This window comes from Schistocerca nitens, chromosome 5, assembly GCF_023898315.1.
Source record: "Schistocerca nitens isolate TAMUIC-IGC-003100 chromosome 5, iqSchNite1.1, whole genome shotgun sequence".
In the NCBI taxonomy this organism is placed as follows: Eukaryota; Metazoa; Arthropoda; class Insecta; order Orthoptera; family Acrididae; genus Schistocerca; species Schistocerca nitens.
The window spans coordinates 515,026,161-515,044,958 of record NC_064618.1 but is presented as its reverse complement, the minus strand read 5'-3'; the positions used below and the strand labels follow the sequence as shown (position 1 = coordinate 515,044,958).

At 40.7% G+C, this 18,798-nt stretch overlaps 1 protein-coding gene across 1 annotated transcript in view; it reads right to left on the bottom strand.

Moving 5' to 3' along the window:
* Positions 1-2,787: 2,787 nt before the first annotated feature.
* LOC126260051 (facilitated trehalose transporter Tret1-like) overlaps positions 2,788-18,798 on the bottom strand; it is an 82,366-nt gene continuing 66,355 nt past the window's right edge. Inside the window, exon 5 of the mRNA XM_049957240.1 lies at positions 2,788-5,408. Coding sequence (XP_049813197.1) covers positions 5,055-5,408 — 354 coding nt within the window. The 3' untranslated portion in view covers positions 2,788-5,054. The remainder of the gene's footprint in view (positions 5,409-18,798) is intronic.

Sequence of the window (18,798 nt, the reverse complement as noted above, 5' to 3'; positions counted from 1 at the left end):
GCACGCTACCGACTCAGTCTCCTCAAGCTCCTCTCCAGCCGTACGTGGGGTCTGGACCCCTCCACCATCCTCCGCACCTATAAATCCCTCATCCACCCTATCCTTTGTTATGCCCATCCGGCTTGGATCCCCGCCCCCCATCCCTTTTATAAATCCCTCCAAATCCTTGAACGCCATGCTCTCCGCCTCCCCTATCGCATCCGTCTCCCATCCCCACGCGGATCCTGTATGATCTCATCCCCTTCCCCCACCTCCTCCTTTTCCTTGAAAGGATGCGGATCCTGTACACCTCCCGTAAACTCGACCCTCCTCACCCGCTCTTCTCCCCGATCCTCTCCCACCCCCGCCCGCTGCCGCGCCTGTATTCCCACGTCCCACCCTGTCTCCATCTCTCAACCCTCCTTACCCTCTCCCAAGGTGGCTTCCGCCAGCTCCCCCTCCCTGATGATGTCCTCCTCCCCTGCATCTACCCCTCGTATCAAGTTTGATCCTCCCCCCCCCACCTCCTGTGTCCTTTCCTTTAGGCATCCTCCCTCCACCCCCTTCCCTTCTCTTCTCTTTCCTTTCCCCCCTCCCTCCTCCCCTCTCCCCCGGGCTTCCCCTCCCCCTTCCTCCCTCCCCCTCTCTCCTTTGCCCATGGCATCTCTGCTCTCCCCTCTCCCATTCCCCTTCCCCTTCCTCCTCCTCCACCTCCTCTCTTGGCAGGTCCCCGGACTCGTACACGCTCAGTGAACATTCGCGCGCCGGAGATCATCGCCGTCAGTGTTGACAGAGACCAGCTGCTTACAGGAACCAGTGTGCATTAACGCGCGATTTTATGAGGGCTATTCGGAGAATAGTTCCGCTTGATTGGGGATTGGAAACCACTGTGAAAATAAAAAAAATGTTTATTTGCAATGCTTAGGTATACGTTACAGCTACTTCTCTACATAGCTGCATCTCCGACTTATACATTTGTCTTTGCGTTGTACCGACTTTCCAATACTTTGTCAGAGAAGGCAGCCGCTTGTGTTTTCCGCCATTTATCTACGCTCGTCTACAGTTGATTTTCTGTGCCGAAATTAAGTCTTCATAGCCAGCGGTTCATGTGAGCAGGGATGAACGTCAGGACCAGCCAATTAAGGGCTGTTTCGTGGGTGATAAACTCACTAAAAACGCTGCAGAAGCATCTCTTTGGCGCCATCTCTGGCGCTGTGACTCAGTGTAGCCACCTTTCAATCGTCGTAGCCCCCTGAAAGTGCGGGTGAGAGTTGTCATGAAGAATGAAATGCATGTAAGTTTGGTTTTACGGACTACACGACATCAGGCGAAATTCTCTCCAGGTCCTCATACTTGGCGGGAGACATTATTTTCTAGGCATCTTCAAGTGTTCACTGTGCGCTAAGAATTGAAAATAGCGACATGCCACGATCTACGGGCATACGCGTTCTAGAGACACTACCCAACACACATTTGCAAAGCTTCATCGGATTTTCAGAGTGGTTTCCATTTCGCGACCGACCGGAGCTTACTTTCTGATATGTGTGTGTGGAATCTTATGGGATTTAACTGCTAAGGTAATCAGTCCATAAGCTTACACACTACTTAATCTAAATTATCCTAAGGACAAACACACACACGCATGCCCGAGGGAGGACTCATACCTCCGCCGAGATCAGCCGGACAGTCCATGACTGCAGCGCCTGTGACCGCTCGGCTAATCCCGCACGGCTTACTTTCTGAACAGCCCTCGTATAATTTATTTCAGTGCCTGTGGAGCACGTGGTTAATTCTTATGTATTTGTGTTAAGCCTACGCCAATAAACTTGTGTAGACTCTGTTGTTTTCTGTTAAGATAAGTTCTGCCATCGGGTCAAATCAAAGATTTTTATTTTTATTTTGGATTGCTTTATATATTTTTGCGGGGGGAGAAGGGGAGAGCAAATGGTGTTTTACCGACGGAGTCCACTCCCAGTTCCTCGCCCTCTGTCTTTCCAGTGCTCCGTCCTGATGGAACATTGTGAGGCCATATACTACCTGCATATTGTAAAGCAGCAAGGCGCGTTTCATCATTGTGTCATTGTAGGTTGCGTATTACGTGCGTATTGTCTGTCCGTGTTGTCTGGTAACGTCTGCTGAAGACGTTGGTGGTAGTGGGATGTCCTTGTGCTGCCTTATTGACTAGTGTGTGTTGTTCTATGTTATACTGATTGTGCCTTTTGTAAGTTAATCTCACTGAGTCGTAGTATTTGTATTCGAAGATATAAGTATATTTTATCAAGAGTGTCTGATTGCGTATTCTGTGGTGCCCACGTTAATAATGTGGGTGGGAACTCATTTCTTGGAATTTTCTGTCATAGTGTCAGGTGTTAAGCCTTTTGTAAAAATGAACGTGAACCCCAAGTTTGTTTTGCCTTATGCATGCGCTCTGCTATTTATATGGCTCATATTGATAATAACATTGAATTACAGTTGGTTAAACGCCCACGCTTGCCCAGTCCCCAGCCAAGCCCCAGTCCAACTGACATCCATCGCCAGGAATTGATACCTTTCAAATAAAATTTTAATTTGTAATAAAGTATTAATTGCCTTTAACTGTCCATTTTCTGTGTTTCTCTGCAGAGGTAGTAACTCCAGAACCTTAACTTTCAAATGCAAAATAGAGTAGTAAATAACAGAAAGAGAGATTTTACTGCTACAGACATTATTTCAAGAGTTGTCTTGCAAAAGGAGCTAATTAACAAAACGTACTTTCTAGGTTATTCAGAATAAACTTTATTCTAACAAGCAGAATATAAATATGGAGTAACTTCACACTAACACTTATATCATTGACTTTGGGGAAGCTATTTATCACTTGGAACAATCCAAAATAACAAATAAACACTGACTTTTGAATATATTTTGCGCTGAAATGCTAAAGGGGCTAATAAGTCCATCACACAAGTTTTGCGGCGTTTCTACCTCTAGTAATCATTTTACTGTTTTGTCTTGGCACAGGTCACTTTAAAAGTTTTTGTACACCTTAGGCAGGTATTCCATCACACTTTTGAGATCTCTTTTCTTCTATGAATACTATCCTTTTGCACCAGTGACCTCATTGCATGTGATCGTATTGGAATCTTCACATCGCTGGCCTCTTTTCAGTACTCATGTCCCATCTCTCAGTTGCACCAAATGTCTTTTTTTTTCTGAATAACACAAACGTTGGCGGCTTTAATCCACGAGGCAGATCTTCTGTTAGTGTCATTTGTAATAATGATCATACCAGCTGCTGGCTGAAAATCCATAAAATGTCTTTCACCTGAACAACTTTAACAGGTTCCTTTTTGCGACGTGTTTCTATGGTGTTCATAACATCATCAGGAAGAAAATGATTCCTCACCTTGGCTCACGCTTTCCTTTAGCGCTTCCAGATATTCTGTTACTTCCCTTTGCTGAATTATTCATATTGTTTTCGCTGTCCATTGAACCGCCGATAAAGACACGCAAGAATCAGGCTACAAAACGGGAGGAGCTAGCGGAAGGGTATAATCCCCATGTCCAGAACAGCGAACTCGTTTGACACATTCTACACATACCTCATTTGGCATGAACAAGCCATAGGAGTAATCTCTCGTGCCATCTTCTGGTCTTCGTACCATCGGCCATCATTAGTGAGTGACCTTTCAGCATGTAAAAACCATCTTCACATTCCATCTAACGAAGTAGAAAACCCTCTTAATGCAAACCTGGCACTTAGCCCTTCAGCACGATAATCCGCCACTTTACTCACAAGGGAACCTCCCCATCGCACCCCCCTCAGATTCAGTTATAAGTTGGCACAGTGGATAGGCCTTGAAAAACTGAACACAGATCAATCGAGAAAACAGGAAGAAGTTGTGTGGAACTATGAAAAAATAAGCAAAATATACAAACGGAGCAGTCCATGGGCAACATAGGCAACATCAAGGACGATGTGCGCTCAGGAGCGCCATGGTCCCGTGGTTAGCGTGAGCAGCTGCGTAACAAGAGGTCCGTGGTTCAAGTCTTCCCTCGAGTGAAAATTTTTTATTTTCAGACAATTATCAGACTTCAGGCACTCACACATAATCAACTTCGCTCTCCAAAATTCCAGGAAATTTTCAGATTTGCTTGGACATATGCAGGATTTGACGATCAACACACGGAAAAATTTGAAAACGTTAAAAACATATGTTTTGACAGAGCACAGAGAAAACTGTGCGACTGTGAAACTGTTGCATTCATTTGTTGCAGTTTATGTGACACACTCTTATGTTTTCATCACTTTTTTGGAAGTGATTATCACATCCACAAGAAAACCTAAATCGGGCAAGGTAGAGGAATCTTTTTACCCATTCGCCAAGTGTGCAAGTTAGGTGGGTCGACAACATATTCCTGTCGTGACGCACATGCCGTCACCAGTGTCGTGTAGAATATATCAGATGTGTTTTCCTGTGGTGGAATCGGTTGACCTATGACCTTGCGATCAAATGTTTTCGGTTCCCATTAGAGAGGCACGTCCTTTCGTCTACTAATCGCACGGTTTTGCGGTGCGGTCGCAACACACAGACACTGAACTTATTATAGTGAACAGAGACGTCAATGAACGACCGGAAAGATCATAACATTGCGAAAATAAAGTAAGTAAACTTTTCGCTCGAGGGAAGACTTGAACCAAGGACCTCTCGCTCCGCAGCTGTTCACGGTAACCACGGGACCACGGCGCGCCTGTGCTCATATCATCCTTGATGTTGCCTATGCTGCCCATGGACTACTCAGTTAGTATATTTTGCTTATTTTTTCATAGTTTCATACAACTTCTTCCTGTTTTCTCGATTGATCTGTGTTCAGTTTTTCAAGGCCTATCCACTGTGCCAAATTGTAACTAAATCTGAGGGGGGTGCGATGGGGAGATTCCCTTTTCAGATCTTAAAGAAATCTCAAAAAAAGCTAGAGTTGAGTTTGGGAACACATTCTTAGGCGTTCCTTCTAAACAGAACTGATTCTGTTTGGATAGGTCATTCAAGATTCTTGTCTCAGGTTCGGTGTCTTACATGTACATCTCGTAAAAATTACTGCAGAGCACTAACATCGTCGAGGCTCGTCTTCCGCGTTAAGGACTCACGATGGAGCCCTTCCGCTTTAGCGCTCATCTCGGCAGTGATGTCCTCCAGAGAACGGCCCTTAGTCTCTGGGATGAAGAACCACGCAAAGATGACCCCGACAAACGAAGATATGGAGAAAAACCAGATGGGGACGTAGGTTCCGAAGGAGTCTTCGACCCCTTGGAACAGCTTGGTGATGCCGAACGACAGCACCGACAACAGGGTGCCGACGCAGGAGTTGGAGAATCCTCGGACGGACGCGGGGGTCAGCTCGTTGCTCAACACCCACAGTAATGTGCTGCCTCCCATGTCGTAGGAAATCTGCAACAAGGAAGCCGTTTGTTTTTTATACGCATCTCAGTTTATTTTTTAATGCATGATCAAACTCAACTCGACCGATAAAATTCCAGAGCCTGTGCAGGGAAAGTTTCTGATTATCTTAGTGCTAGTGACCCGTGGTCGCCGGTAACGTGTTACAGAGTAACTGCATATGTCTGATTTTATCTGTTTGTCACCACAATTACCTGGTTTTCTGTGTAAATACCGTCATAACAATGTGAAACCATGTACAAAGCAAACGCCGAAACGTTCTACACAGAACACACTGACGTGACGAATGTCAAGGTGTATCGCCTAATATTGTTCGGACCGTCTTTTACCCGGTGTAGTACAGGAACTTGACGTGGCATGGAGTCAACAAGTCGTCTGAAATCCCTGAATAGATATTGAACCATGCTGTCTCTACTGCTGTCCATAATTGTGGAAGTGTTGCGGGTGTAGGATTTCGTGCACGAACTGAGTTCTCAGTTGTGTCCCAGAAACGTTCGGTGGGTGGCCCAATCATTCCCTAGGATTGTCCACAGTATTCTTCAAACAAATCACGAACAATTGAGGTCCGATGACATGGCACAGTGTCATCTACAAAACTTCCATCATCGTTTGGGTACATGAAGTCCTTGATTGGCTGCAGATGGTCTTCAAGTAGACAGACACAACCATTTTCAGTCAGTGATCGGTCCAGTAGAAACCGAGGACCATGGCCATGTCATGTAAACACAGCCCATACCATTACGGATCCAGCACCAGCTTCCACAGTGCCTTATTGACAATATGGATCCACTGCTTCGTGGGATCTGTTTCATACTTGAAAGCTGCCATCAGCTATTACCAACTGAAATAGGTGCTGAACTGATTAGGCCACGATTTTTCAATCGTTCTAGGGTCCAAGTGATATGGTCGCGAGCCCAGGAGAGGTGCTGCAGGCGATGTCGTGCTGTTATCAAAGGCAATAGCCCATTAACGGCACGTTTCGCCACACTGTCCTAACGGATATGTTCTTCGCACGTCCCACATTGATTTCTGTGGTTATTTTACGCAGTGTTACTTCTCTCCTAGCACTGACAACTCTACGTAAACGCTGATGTTCTACGTATTTGAGTGAAATCCGACGGCCACTGCGTTGCGTTGTCGGTAGTGAGAGGTAATGCATGAAGTTTAGCATTCACGGCTTACTTTTAACACTGTGGATCTCGGAATATTCAATTCCATAACGATTTCCGAAATGAAATGTCCTCTATCACTTCCAGTTTAAAGTGTGTCAATTTCCGTCGTGCGGTCGTAATCACGTCGGAGACCTTTTCACCTGAATCACCTACAAATGACAGCTCCATCAATTCATTGCCCTTTTATACCCCGTTACGCGATACTACCACTGTTGGTGTATGTGCATATCACTGTCCCTTGCTATTTGTCACCTCAGTGTACAGAGTAATGCAAAAACCCTACGGGAGAAACATATTTATCACACTGCGTTCAACACATTCTGTCAGTGCACAGTACAGTTCATAGCAAGAGGCAGATCTCTTCCCTTGTAGGTATTGTTTAAACGTCGACCACCATGAGCATGAAAGTGTGTATACTGATGCACCATTCATTGTCATACACGCTCAAGAAGCTCAGGAGTTTTACTTCGACGGCTGCGAAGACCTTAGCAATCAGGTCCACGTGAGTGTCCACGGGAGTCTTGTAAACCACGCTCTTCATATACCACAGTTTGTTTTGCAACAAAATATACACCACATATCCTTGACGTTTGCACTGTAGTACATATATTTTCAGCGCAATACAGACACTAATATATACAAGCATGTGACAAAGAAAGATGATACGGGTTTAACGTGCCGTCGACGTCGAATTCATTAGAGATTCCATATTCTGCTAACAGTCATTGGATCTCGACCAACGCGAGCAGCAATGTCACGATACGATAAACCGCAATCGCGATAGGCTACACTCCGACCTTTATCAAAGTCGGAAACGTGATGGTACTCATTTCTCCTCGAGGCATCACAACAACGTTTCACCAGGCAACGCCGGTCAACTGCTTTTTGTGTATGAGAAATCGGTTGGAAACTTTCCTCATGTCAACACGTTGTAGGTGTCGCCCCCGGCGCCAGCTTCATGTGAATGCCCTGAAAAGCTAATCATTTGAATATCACAGCATCTTCTTCCTGTCGGTTAAATTTCGCGTCTGTAGCACGTCACCTTCATGGTGTAGTAATTTTAATGACCAGTAGTATAGTTCCTGCAGGCCCCTGTTTATTTCATAATGCGACATCAAAGTATTTTGGATTGTCGTTATATTTGACAATGCCGAGAGGGCATAACTGTGGTCCGTTAGACATGCTTGTCTTTTAAAAACAATACGTCTAGTCGACATATCTTAAAATATTCAGGAAGACTAACGAGGCTGCTTATTAAGTGTTCAGAAAGATTTTCATTCTGATATGAAATTGCAAGGCCATCTGCAAACTGGAATGTCCGGGAGGTCTGCCTTGTAGAGACTGGGAAACACCAGAGCTATAACACAACGTTGAAGGTGGACAGCGCCGAGTACTCATCCGCTCTTCTTCGCACCTTGGGGTACTTTAAACTGCCGACTGCTCAAAGTGTTGCTTAAGAGGTTACCCACTGACTTACAAGGCTCTATTCCGAGATATTTCGATATTAGGCCCACGTGTCACACCGTATCATAAACTCCCACTAGATCAACGAGAACCTCCCCAGCTGGTAGCCAAATTCCATGTGAGTGGTCAAGGAGGGTACTTACCCACAATAGTTTCTACCAGCTCGAAGCCCAGCATGTTCAAGTGACACGACAGAGTTAATTTGCTCTTTTGTTCGGTCTAAGTTCATTCCTTTCAAGAGTTCCTATTCGCAAATAAATATCGATACTAGGTGGATGTGTTCCGCAGCTCTTACTTCTTTGCCTGGATTTTCGATAGCAATAACTGTAGCTCTCTTAAATGTTGCTGGCACTGTTCCTGTGTGAAGAATTTTGACATAAAGGAAAACTAGTCACTTTCACTTTGTGAGACTGCTGTGCAACAAAAACCATATGAACCTGCTGCTTATCTAAATTTCGTAAGGGTATGGGCTGTATCCTGTACAGTTATCGTAAATGGAGTAGGGAATTCTGGGTTAGATTGAAGAGATTTCTTAACCCCAGCAAGTTCTTTCTTTGTTTGCCAAACATTTGTTTTATTTGCTTGAACCATGGAAACTCTCACTCGGTGACTAGTGATTGTGTTGCATGAGACTTTTGAGTTCCTCGCGTTCTGGGCAGTCGCTTCTTCCCGGTTCCGAATCAGTATCCAAGCTTCTTTATTGGAATGTGTGAATTCGAGATCCCTGGTTTCTTTGTGCTATTTTTCCCTCCTTTGTTCATTCAAAGAACTTTGTTCATTCAAAGAACTCATCTAATTCGTAGTTGTTTCTTGTTCTCTACTTTACTAAAATTTGTTATATAGCTGGTTAATCTCTTTGTTACAATGAGTAATGTGCTCTTTACTGCCCTCTCTACGCTTTTTAGAATTTATCTCAATCCGATTTTTGGATGTTTCAGCGGGATACAGGAGCGACGGCAGTGGAAGAATATGTGGGCCCTAGGAGGTAAGAATGGGTCGACGTTGGCTTCTGGGAAAGTCATGAAGGACCATTCTTATGATCGTTCCTGTATTGCGTCCAATACATATACCGTGTGAATGTTCACCTTACACTGACGATAAGATTTTTGACGGTGCTTTGTTTTCATTTCTACGGAATCCATCAATACTTATTTAGTAAATTCTGAGTAGGTTTTCAGGAATAAAGAAGATGGACATAGCCTTAAACACTAAAACTTTGTGTGAGGTGAATATCGTCTCGAATAATACATAATGTTCATAGTCACTTTGTGAGCGCACCATTAATTCAGAATATTTTTCAGGACAGATTAAATTATGCCGTTGGTCTTTATAAAAGAGAGGTGATACTACAAATGTCAGTAACTACCGCCCAGTGTTACTGCTTACATCATTTTCTAAAATAGTTGAGTAGGTAATGTTCTGCAGGGTTGTCACACAAGTTAAAGGTGCAGTAATGTGATAAATAGCCGACTTCATATTAAATTTCTAAATGGACACGCTACTGAGGTACATAATTGTACATTTACTTAGCATATAATGAAATGTTTAAATGATAAAATATCATCACTTGGGAAGGCATTTCATAACATCAATCATAATTTCGATTAGATAAATTCAGACTTTATGGAATATGTAGTTCAGAACATGCCTGGTTCATTTCTTGGTGAAGTAATAGAATACAAAAGCTACCCTCGTCTGCTCGAGAAATATAAAGAAGAGACGTCACTTCATCAGTGTGAGGATGAAATTCAGTGGGAAGTCCATGCGATAGATGATTGGCGTACTACTGTTCTGACTTTGCATTCATGATCTGTCATTTTGTTGAAATCAGACGTCATTATCTGTTGCGTTTTCAGGTCATACAAGCATAGTTGTGACGCCGAGCAATGAGACAACAACAGAGAAAATTTTGGGTTTGCACAAACAGAGTAACTTTAACTTTGAAAAAATACAGATCATCCAATTCTGCAGCGTCAGAGCCATTACACTTCCTATTGACCAGTACATACACAACAAATAATACGCAAAGTAAAAATCTCCTGGTTATTAGGTGTACAAATTGAAGATAACTTAATTTGGGGAAAATATATAGTAGATAACTTAATTTGGGGAAAATATATAGTAGAGCAGCAAAAATTCAGGTTTGGCTACTTTTTCATTAAGAATAATTTCCAGTGTTGGGAATATAGATGTAGTAAGTTAATATATTTTGCATACATTCATGCAATGCCTTATAGGGTGAATATTTGAGGAAACACCTCACTTTGACGAAAAGTGTTCGTTACACAAAAGCAAGTAATTACAATTACTTGGGAATATTAACCACTGCCTCACTGTAGATGAACTCACTTATAAAATTTGTTACCATATATTCAACTTCATTTGTTACTAACGGAGATACCCCAGGCACAACACGAGAAGGAAAACTGATCTGCATTACCCTTTATGCATCTAGCTTTGGCACATAAAGGGGTGAAATGTGCATCTCCAAGACTCCTAGACACTTAATTCCCATGGGTAGTTAGTTAGTTTTATGTTCCACAGATTAATCACATGGTAACCATTATGATGTGGAACATGTCAAGTGCATAAGAAATCCACACGTGAATATTTTTTATTACCTACCCCATATCCTTAAATGGCACAAAATGCATATATTATACCAACAGATTTATTTATTCCTATTCAAGAATTCGTCTATGTTATAGAAGGATTTGTCAAGGAGATATTATTTGAATTTATTTTGAAAACTGTTATGGCTGTCTATCAGACATTTTATTTCATCTAATAATTTATCGAAAAGTTTTAGAGCAGCATATTTTACCCGTTTCTTTGCCAAAGATAGGTTAAGTAGAGGATAGTGTAAGTCTTTCTTTCTTCTGGTATTGTAATCATGAATGTCACTGTTGTTTTAAGCTGGTCCATGTTGTTGAGAACAAATTTAATCACTAAATAAATCTACTGTTGTAAGAATTCTTAACCTTTTAAAGAGATGCCTTCAAGAGGTGCGATTATGAGCCCCACACATTATTATAACCACTTTCTTTGAGCAGTGAATACTTTTTCCCTAAGTGTTGAGTTACCCCCAAATGTTATACCATATGACATAAGGGAGTAAAGGTATACAAAATATGTTAGCTTGCTAAGCTCTACATCCCCAAAATTAGCAATTACTCTGATAGCAAAAGTTGCTGAACCTAGAAGCTTTAGGAGATTCAAAATATAAAATTTCCAATTAAGATTCTCATTTATATGTACACCCAAAAACTTAGGATGCTCTACTGTGGCTACTGGCTTCTGTTGATGTGTTATATTTATTGGCGGAACTGTACTCTTTGCAGTAGAAAATTGGATGTACTGTGTTTTTTAAAAGTTCAGGGCAAGCTGATTCGCAGAAAACCCATAAATAACTTTTCCAAAGACATTATTCCTATCATTTTCCATTGGGATTTCTTTTACTGGATTAGTAACTTGTATCATCAGCATACAGTGTCAGTGTAGCTTCTTCTTTCAGATAAGAAGAGTGGTCATTCACATAAACTGAGAACTTAAGGGTACCCATGATCGAACCCTGTAGAACACCTAACTTAATTTCGTCCCAGTTAGATGAAGTGAGAAACTTCCTTAAATCACTCATATAAAGAAGCTTTTTGATTCCTGTTCTGTCAGTAAGACTTAAACCACTCATATTTTGTTCCATTATACCATAGAATTGTAATGTCTATAACATAATTTCATGGTTCACACAGTCAAACACTTCAGATAAGTTACAGAAAATTCCTGTTGGTGACATTTTACTATTTGAAGACTCTACTACGTAGGCAGTGAAGTTGTATGTTGCTGTTTCAGTGGAACAGCATTTTTGAAATTCAAACTATGATTTATTAAGTATCCCATTACTGCTGAGATGGCCAACCACTCTTGAGTGCGTTACTTTCTCGACAATTTTTGAAAATGTTGTAAACAAGGATACTGACTGGTAATTATTGACGTCTTTGGTGTCCCCTTTTTGGTGAGAGGCTTGACAATAGCATATTTTAACCTGTTAGGGCAAATATCTTTAGTTAGTGCTGCATTGCAGATGTGACTCAGAACATCAGCTTTAACTGCTCCAAATTGGTTTAAAATCTTGTTCGGGATGTCATCTACTCCAACAGAACATTTATTTCTCAAAGATTTAATGATTTTCCTTATTTCATAAGAGATTGTTAGATGACAAATAATCTGACTAGGATTTCTAAAAAATGACTCTTCCATGTACTGCTTAGCTTTTTCTTTTGAAATTTTCTCACTAATTTTTTCACCTACACTTAAGAAATGGTTGTTAAATATATTAGCTACTTGTGTGCTCTTGGTGAAGATGGTCTCATTCTCTTTAACTGCCTACCCAAGTAGTTACTTTTCCTGTCTGTCTTCTTACAACCTTCTATACTAATATGATTTTGTTACCCAAGTTGTTAATTTCATCTCTAATATACATATTTTTGTTTTTCTGACAACTTTTCTCAGTATGTTATAGTAATTTTTATAGTGTAAAATTACTTCTGGGTCTTTACTAATTCTTGCTGCATCATACAATTTTCTTTTCCTTTCTGAAGACACTTTAATACCTGTAGTGGTCCAAGGTTTCTTTGAATACTATTTGGCATTACATTTAGTAATTTACGTTTTAGTAATTTAGTAATTTTTTATCAAGAAATACGTTGCATTTATCATTGGAATTTGGCTCATTATATACATCTCCCCATTTAACATTTCTTAAGCTTTCTCTGAAGTGCTATGCAGATACTGGGTTGACAAGCCTTACACTTTTACTTAATGGTTTTTGGCCCAACTGTACACCCTGCTAAGTTTTCCAAGTTAATCAGTTGTGCGTCATAGTCTGATAATCCATTTATCACAGGGAAAGTATATGTTAGTTTTACATCCTCTTGCTGCACAAATAAATTATCTATTAGAGTGCTACTGTCTTGAGCGATACGTGATGGGATATTGATCACTGATTCTAATTTATATATCATTAATAACACTTCTAGTTCACTTTTCCTATCAGAACTACTTAGAAAGTTTACATTGAAATCACCACAGATTATTAACTTCTTCTTTTCGTTTGACGGACTGCATAATAGGGAATCAAGCTTTTTTAAGGAAGCTCCCTATCTCCCAATGGGGACCCAGATACTGTTGCTAATATCAACACTACATTAGCTAACTGTAGTTCACATTCACAAACTTCAAAGTGTTTATCCACAGGAAATTTCCTTACTTCTACAGTTTTGTATTTACACCCTTTGAAGCAAGCCAAGCGCTGTATCATGTGTGAGATACAGCGGTGAGGAAGAGTGCCGGGATTTACCCCAGTTCACAGCTAGTAGCGCTACGTCACCTTAGCGCGTCTGTGCGTAACACACAATTATTGCACCACAATTAAGTATGAGATTAAAAATCAAAATTTATGTTTAAAACCCTGTTAAATTACAGTTTAGTGTTATAATGTTCCAAGTACAGAGTCTTTATGTTCTAGACTTAAGAGTTTACGTAAAAATGCCATTTTAAGATAAAAATAAGTGGCCCTAAATAATGATGTTAGGAAGCCAGAATTTGGTCAGAATGTGCAGGTAGAGCTCATAAATAAGTGGTGCAGATCTCCAAAACCATAAAACAAAAATTACCACCGGATTCACCGTTTTTAGGAAAAATGAAAAGCACTAAACAATGAACTTCGAAATATGAATATTTGTTTTATGCTTCAGTTAACCCCTAAAATAATAACTGAGAGACCACGTTAAGGTACCTCTTATACTTTTTAAGTTATTAAGTAGAAACAAATTTTGTAACTAAAATGTAACCAATTGTTGTAGATTAAGTAACTGTGATTTCAATGATAGAGAATGTTGGATAAAGTGGATGATAAAACATACCATGAGATAGAGCTATACCAAATTTGGGAGTTTTAGTATTAATAACAGCTGAGATAAGATCTAGTAAAGATATGGTTCTGCTACGGTCGCAGGTTCGAATCCTGCCTCGGGCATGGGTGTGTGTGATGTCGTTAGGTTAGTTAGGTTTAAGTAGTTCTAAGTTCTAGGGGACTTATGACCTAAGATGTTGAGTCCCATAGTGCTCAGAGCCATTTGAACAATTTTTTGAAAGATATGGTTCAGAGGTAACGATCTACCAGTAGTTTCACTATAAAAATTCTAGAAGGCAAAGTTTTCATTCTACCAAGCTGAAACGTTTTCGGTGAATACAAATACAAATTGCGAGGTTTCTTAAGTAATTTGTAACCATATTATTAAAGTTTACGTGCCCGAGAAGGCGGTCGTTTGGAGGCTGCTTCAGTATGCAGTTGTTCCCTCGGCCGTCCGCCCCGGCACCTATATAAATGCAGCCCGAGAGGGAGTAGTATGATTCACTTCGCATTCAGCTACTGCAAGATCAACGTCTGCCAAACGTCGGATCGAGTTCTGCCTCGGATGACGTCAGAGCCGAGCTGTGACAAATCGCGTATTTTGTGGTAAAAACGGATAGTGAACTCGAGAGGACTGTACACCGGCCTGGATCGGTTAGAATTCGCCAGAGTAACTGTTAGTATGCTGTCCGAGTGAATTACCAATTCCGCGATGCAAGTGGTGACTTTATTTTCACTTTTATGGTGAGCTTTAATTTTGAACATTTATTGCAAACTTTCATTGAGTAATTTTAGTCCGGACGAAAGACAATCTGGTAGAAATGTACCGTACAGGTCGCCACTGAACTGCTAAATGTGCTGTCAGAATAGAAAGACACGCTTTCAGTTGAAAATAGTGAATTTCCAAGTGTCGTATGTGAGAAACTTTACGCACTACAATTTTGATTGGAATTCTATACTTTTATTAAATATCATAGTCCCGATCCCGCAAAGAAATAGGACAATACAAACTTTTCTTTCAGTGGGCTGGACCAGAATGTGGCCATGCAGACTTCGCTTTCTGGCTGACCACAAAATTAGTTGCCAGGCTCGTGTGAGAAAAACGGTGAACAAACAAATGATTAACTTTTACCCGCCGTCCCTCAACTTGTTTTGCTTAAGCGCCAAATCCTCCTTTATCCATGCTAGATTTGCAAGTGTAAGACGCTAAATTATACCCATTCATACTGACGCTTTCCATTCCCACAGTTACATGGTGTTCAGATAGACACAGTACATCAATCTCATTCTTATTTTTGAGATCATCTAAACACACTAACAGCTCATCTATTTTATTTTTAAAATTTTGAGACAAATAGCAGATATATTTCCAGATGTAGTTTAAAGACGTTTCGCTTTAACAACTCTTTCTATACTGTAGACGAATTTTTGAACAGAAATAATGTGCCATTTATACCAAAAGAAAACCTTTAAACGACCGACAGCTTATTATATACTTATTTTTCACTTTTAGAGAGTGTCCTATTTTGTTATGTTTTCACGTTAAACATCGTTACCTTCATAGTGAATTAGATTTCCGGAACATGTAACTAACTACATCCTCATCCACAGTTATTTTATTCTCATTGCACTGTATAACTCAATAAAATTTCGAGTAAAATATAGATTTTAATCAATGGTATGCGCAAATAGATACATATCAATAGATGTTGTTGTTGTTGTGGTCTTCAGTCCTGAGACTGGTTTGATGCAGCTCTCCATGCTACTCTATCCTGTGCAAGCTTCTTCATCACCCAGTACCTACTGCAACCTACATCCTTCTGAATCTGCTTAGTGTATGCATCTCTTGGTCTCCCCCTACGATTTTTACCCTCCACGCTGCCCTCCAATACTAAATTGATGATCCCTTGATGCCTCAGAACATGTCCTACCAACCGATCCCTTCTTCTGGTCAAGTTGTGCCACAAGCTCCTCTTCTCCCCAATCCTATTCAGTACCTCCTCATTAGTTATGTGATCTTCCCATCTAATCTTCAGCATTCTTCTGTAGCACCACATTTCGAAAGCTTCTATTCTCTTCTTGTCCAAACTATTTATCGCCCATGTTTCACTTCCATACATGGCTGCACTCCATACAAATACTTTCAGAAAAGACTTCCTGACACTTAAATCTACACTCGATGTTAACAAATTTCTCTTCTTCAGAAACGATTTCCTTGCCATTGCCAGTCTACATTTTATATCCTCTCTACTTCGACCATCATCAGTTATTTTGCTCCCCAAATAGCAAAACTCCTTTACTACTTTAAGTGTCTCATTTCCTAATCTAATACCCTCAACATCACCCGACTTAATTCGACTACATTCCATTATCCTCGTTTTGCTTTTGTTGATGTTCATCTTATATCCTCCCTTCAAGACACCATCCATTCCGTTCAACTGCTCTTCCAAGTCCTTTGCTGTCTCTGACAGAATTACAATGTCATCGGCGAACCTCAAAGTTTTTATTTCTTCTCCATGGATTTTAATACCTACTCCGAATTTTTCTTTTGTTTCCTTTACTGCTTGCTCAATATACAGATTGAATAACATCGGGGAGAGACTACAACCCTGTCTTACTCCCTTCCCAACCACTGCTTCCCTTTCATGTCCCTCGACTCTTATAACTGCCATGTGGTTTCTGTACAAATTGTAAATAGCCTTTCGCTCCCTGTATTTTACCCCTGCCACCTTTAGAATTTGAAAGAGAGTATTCCACTCAACATTGTCAAAAGCGTTCTCTAAGTCTACAAATGCTAGAAACGTAGGTTTGCCTTTCCTTAATCTTTCTTCTAAGATAAGTCGTAAGGTCAGTATTGCCTCACGTGTTCCAGTATTTCTACGGAATCCAAACTGATCTTCCCCGAGGTCGGCTTCTACTAGTTTTTCCATTCGTCTGTAAAGAATCGTGTTAGTATTTTGCAGCTGTGGCTTATTAAACTGATTGTTCGGTAATTCTCACATCTGTCAACACCTGCTTTCTTTGGGATTGGAATTATTATATTTTTCTTGAAGTCTGTGGGTATTTCGCCTGTCTCATACATCTTGCTCACCAGATGGTAGAGTTTTGTCATGACTGGCTCTCCCAAGGCCATCAGTAGTTCCAATGGAATGTTGTCTACTCCGGGGGCCTTGTTTCGACTCAGGTCTTTCAGTGCTCTGTCAAACTCTTCACGCAGTATCGTATCTCCCATTTCATCTTCATCTACATCCTCCTCCATTTCCATAATATTGTCCTCAAGTACATCGCCCTTGTATAGACCCTCTATATACTCCTTCCACCTTTGTGCTTTCCCTTCTTTGCTTAGAACTGGGTTTACATCTGAGCTCTTGATGTTCATACAAGTGGTTCTCTTATCTCCAAAGGTCTCTTTAATTTTCCTGTAGGCAGTATCTATCTTACCCCTAGTGAGATAAGCCTCTACATCCTTACATTTGTCCTCTAGCCATCCCTGCTTAGATAAGGCCCTAATATTTTTACCTCATGCACATTGTCACAAGAACAAATTCAGAATTGCTTCAATTTCCCAGCTCCAACAGAAGTTGTAAGAGGTTTATCTTCATTATAACGAAATGTAGGAACTGCAAAATATTTTTATGCTAGAGTACACAGCGGATGAAATGTCTTGAAACCAAATCCTTTTTCTACATGAGGCTGTTAGTTGTTTGACAAAATCACTTTATGTCATTGATAATTAGGTGATTAAGCTCCCTAGTGCAACATCAAGCAGTAACAAAAGCTGCGAGTGACTCCAAACATACCCAAAGAACGTACCCATAGCATAAGAATATATCTATCAACTGTACCATTCTTACTTTTGTTCTTCTGTTTCGGAGCACCTTACCTATGACATGCATCAGTAGATACTTTTATGCATGCTTCTTTCAGATACGATGCAAAAAATGACAGAAGTAATAGCGCAGTTATATTTTCTGACGAGAAAGAAGTGTTCATCCATGACACATCGTTAAAAAAATTAAAAATTTAAAGAAAAGTTACAAGCGTTTGGCAAAGTCCAAATGCTATTAAAATGAAATCGGTTACATTTTTTTTAAAAACTGAATTGTAAGTGATCATATACTCGTAAGTTATAGAGTTAAATAGGCAAGCAAGAATCTGGAACCGTAGATCACGGAAATTTATCCCATGAACCATGGAGTTTGTCGAGGTAGGGTGGCTTGCATGCCTCAATGATACAGACAGTCTTATCGTAGGTGCAAACACAATGAGTGTTTGTTGAGAGACCAGACTAACATTTGGTTCCTGAAAAGGGCCAGCAGTCTTTTCAGTAGTTGTAGGGACAAGAGTCTGGATGACTGATATGGCTTGTAAAATCACGAACATAGCCTTGCTGTGATGAAACTGTGAAAGGCTGAAAGCAAAGGAAAATTACAGTCGCTATGTTTTCCGAGGGCATGCAGCTATATTGTATGGTTGATTAATGAAGGAAGCATCCCCCTGGGTAAAATATTTTTGAGCTAAAATTGGATCTCTGGGTGATGACTGTTTAGAAGGTTGTCCTCAAGAAAAACAAAAATTGTACGCTATGGGTGTGAATGTAGAATGGTTCAAAAGGCTCTGAACACAATGGGGCTTCACATCTGAGATCATCAGTCTCCTAGACTTAGAGCTACTTAAACCTAACTAACTTAAGGACATCACACACATCCATGCCCGAGGCAGGATTCGAACCTGCGACTGTATAGGTCGCGCGGTTGCAGACTGAAGGGCATAGAACCGCTCGACCACAACGGCCGGCGAACGTAGAATGTTTAGTCCCTTAATTGAGTAGGTT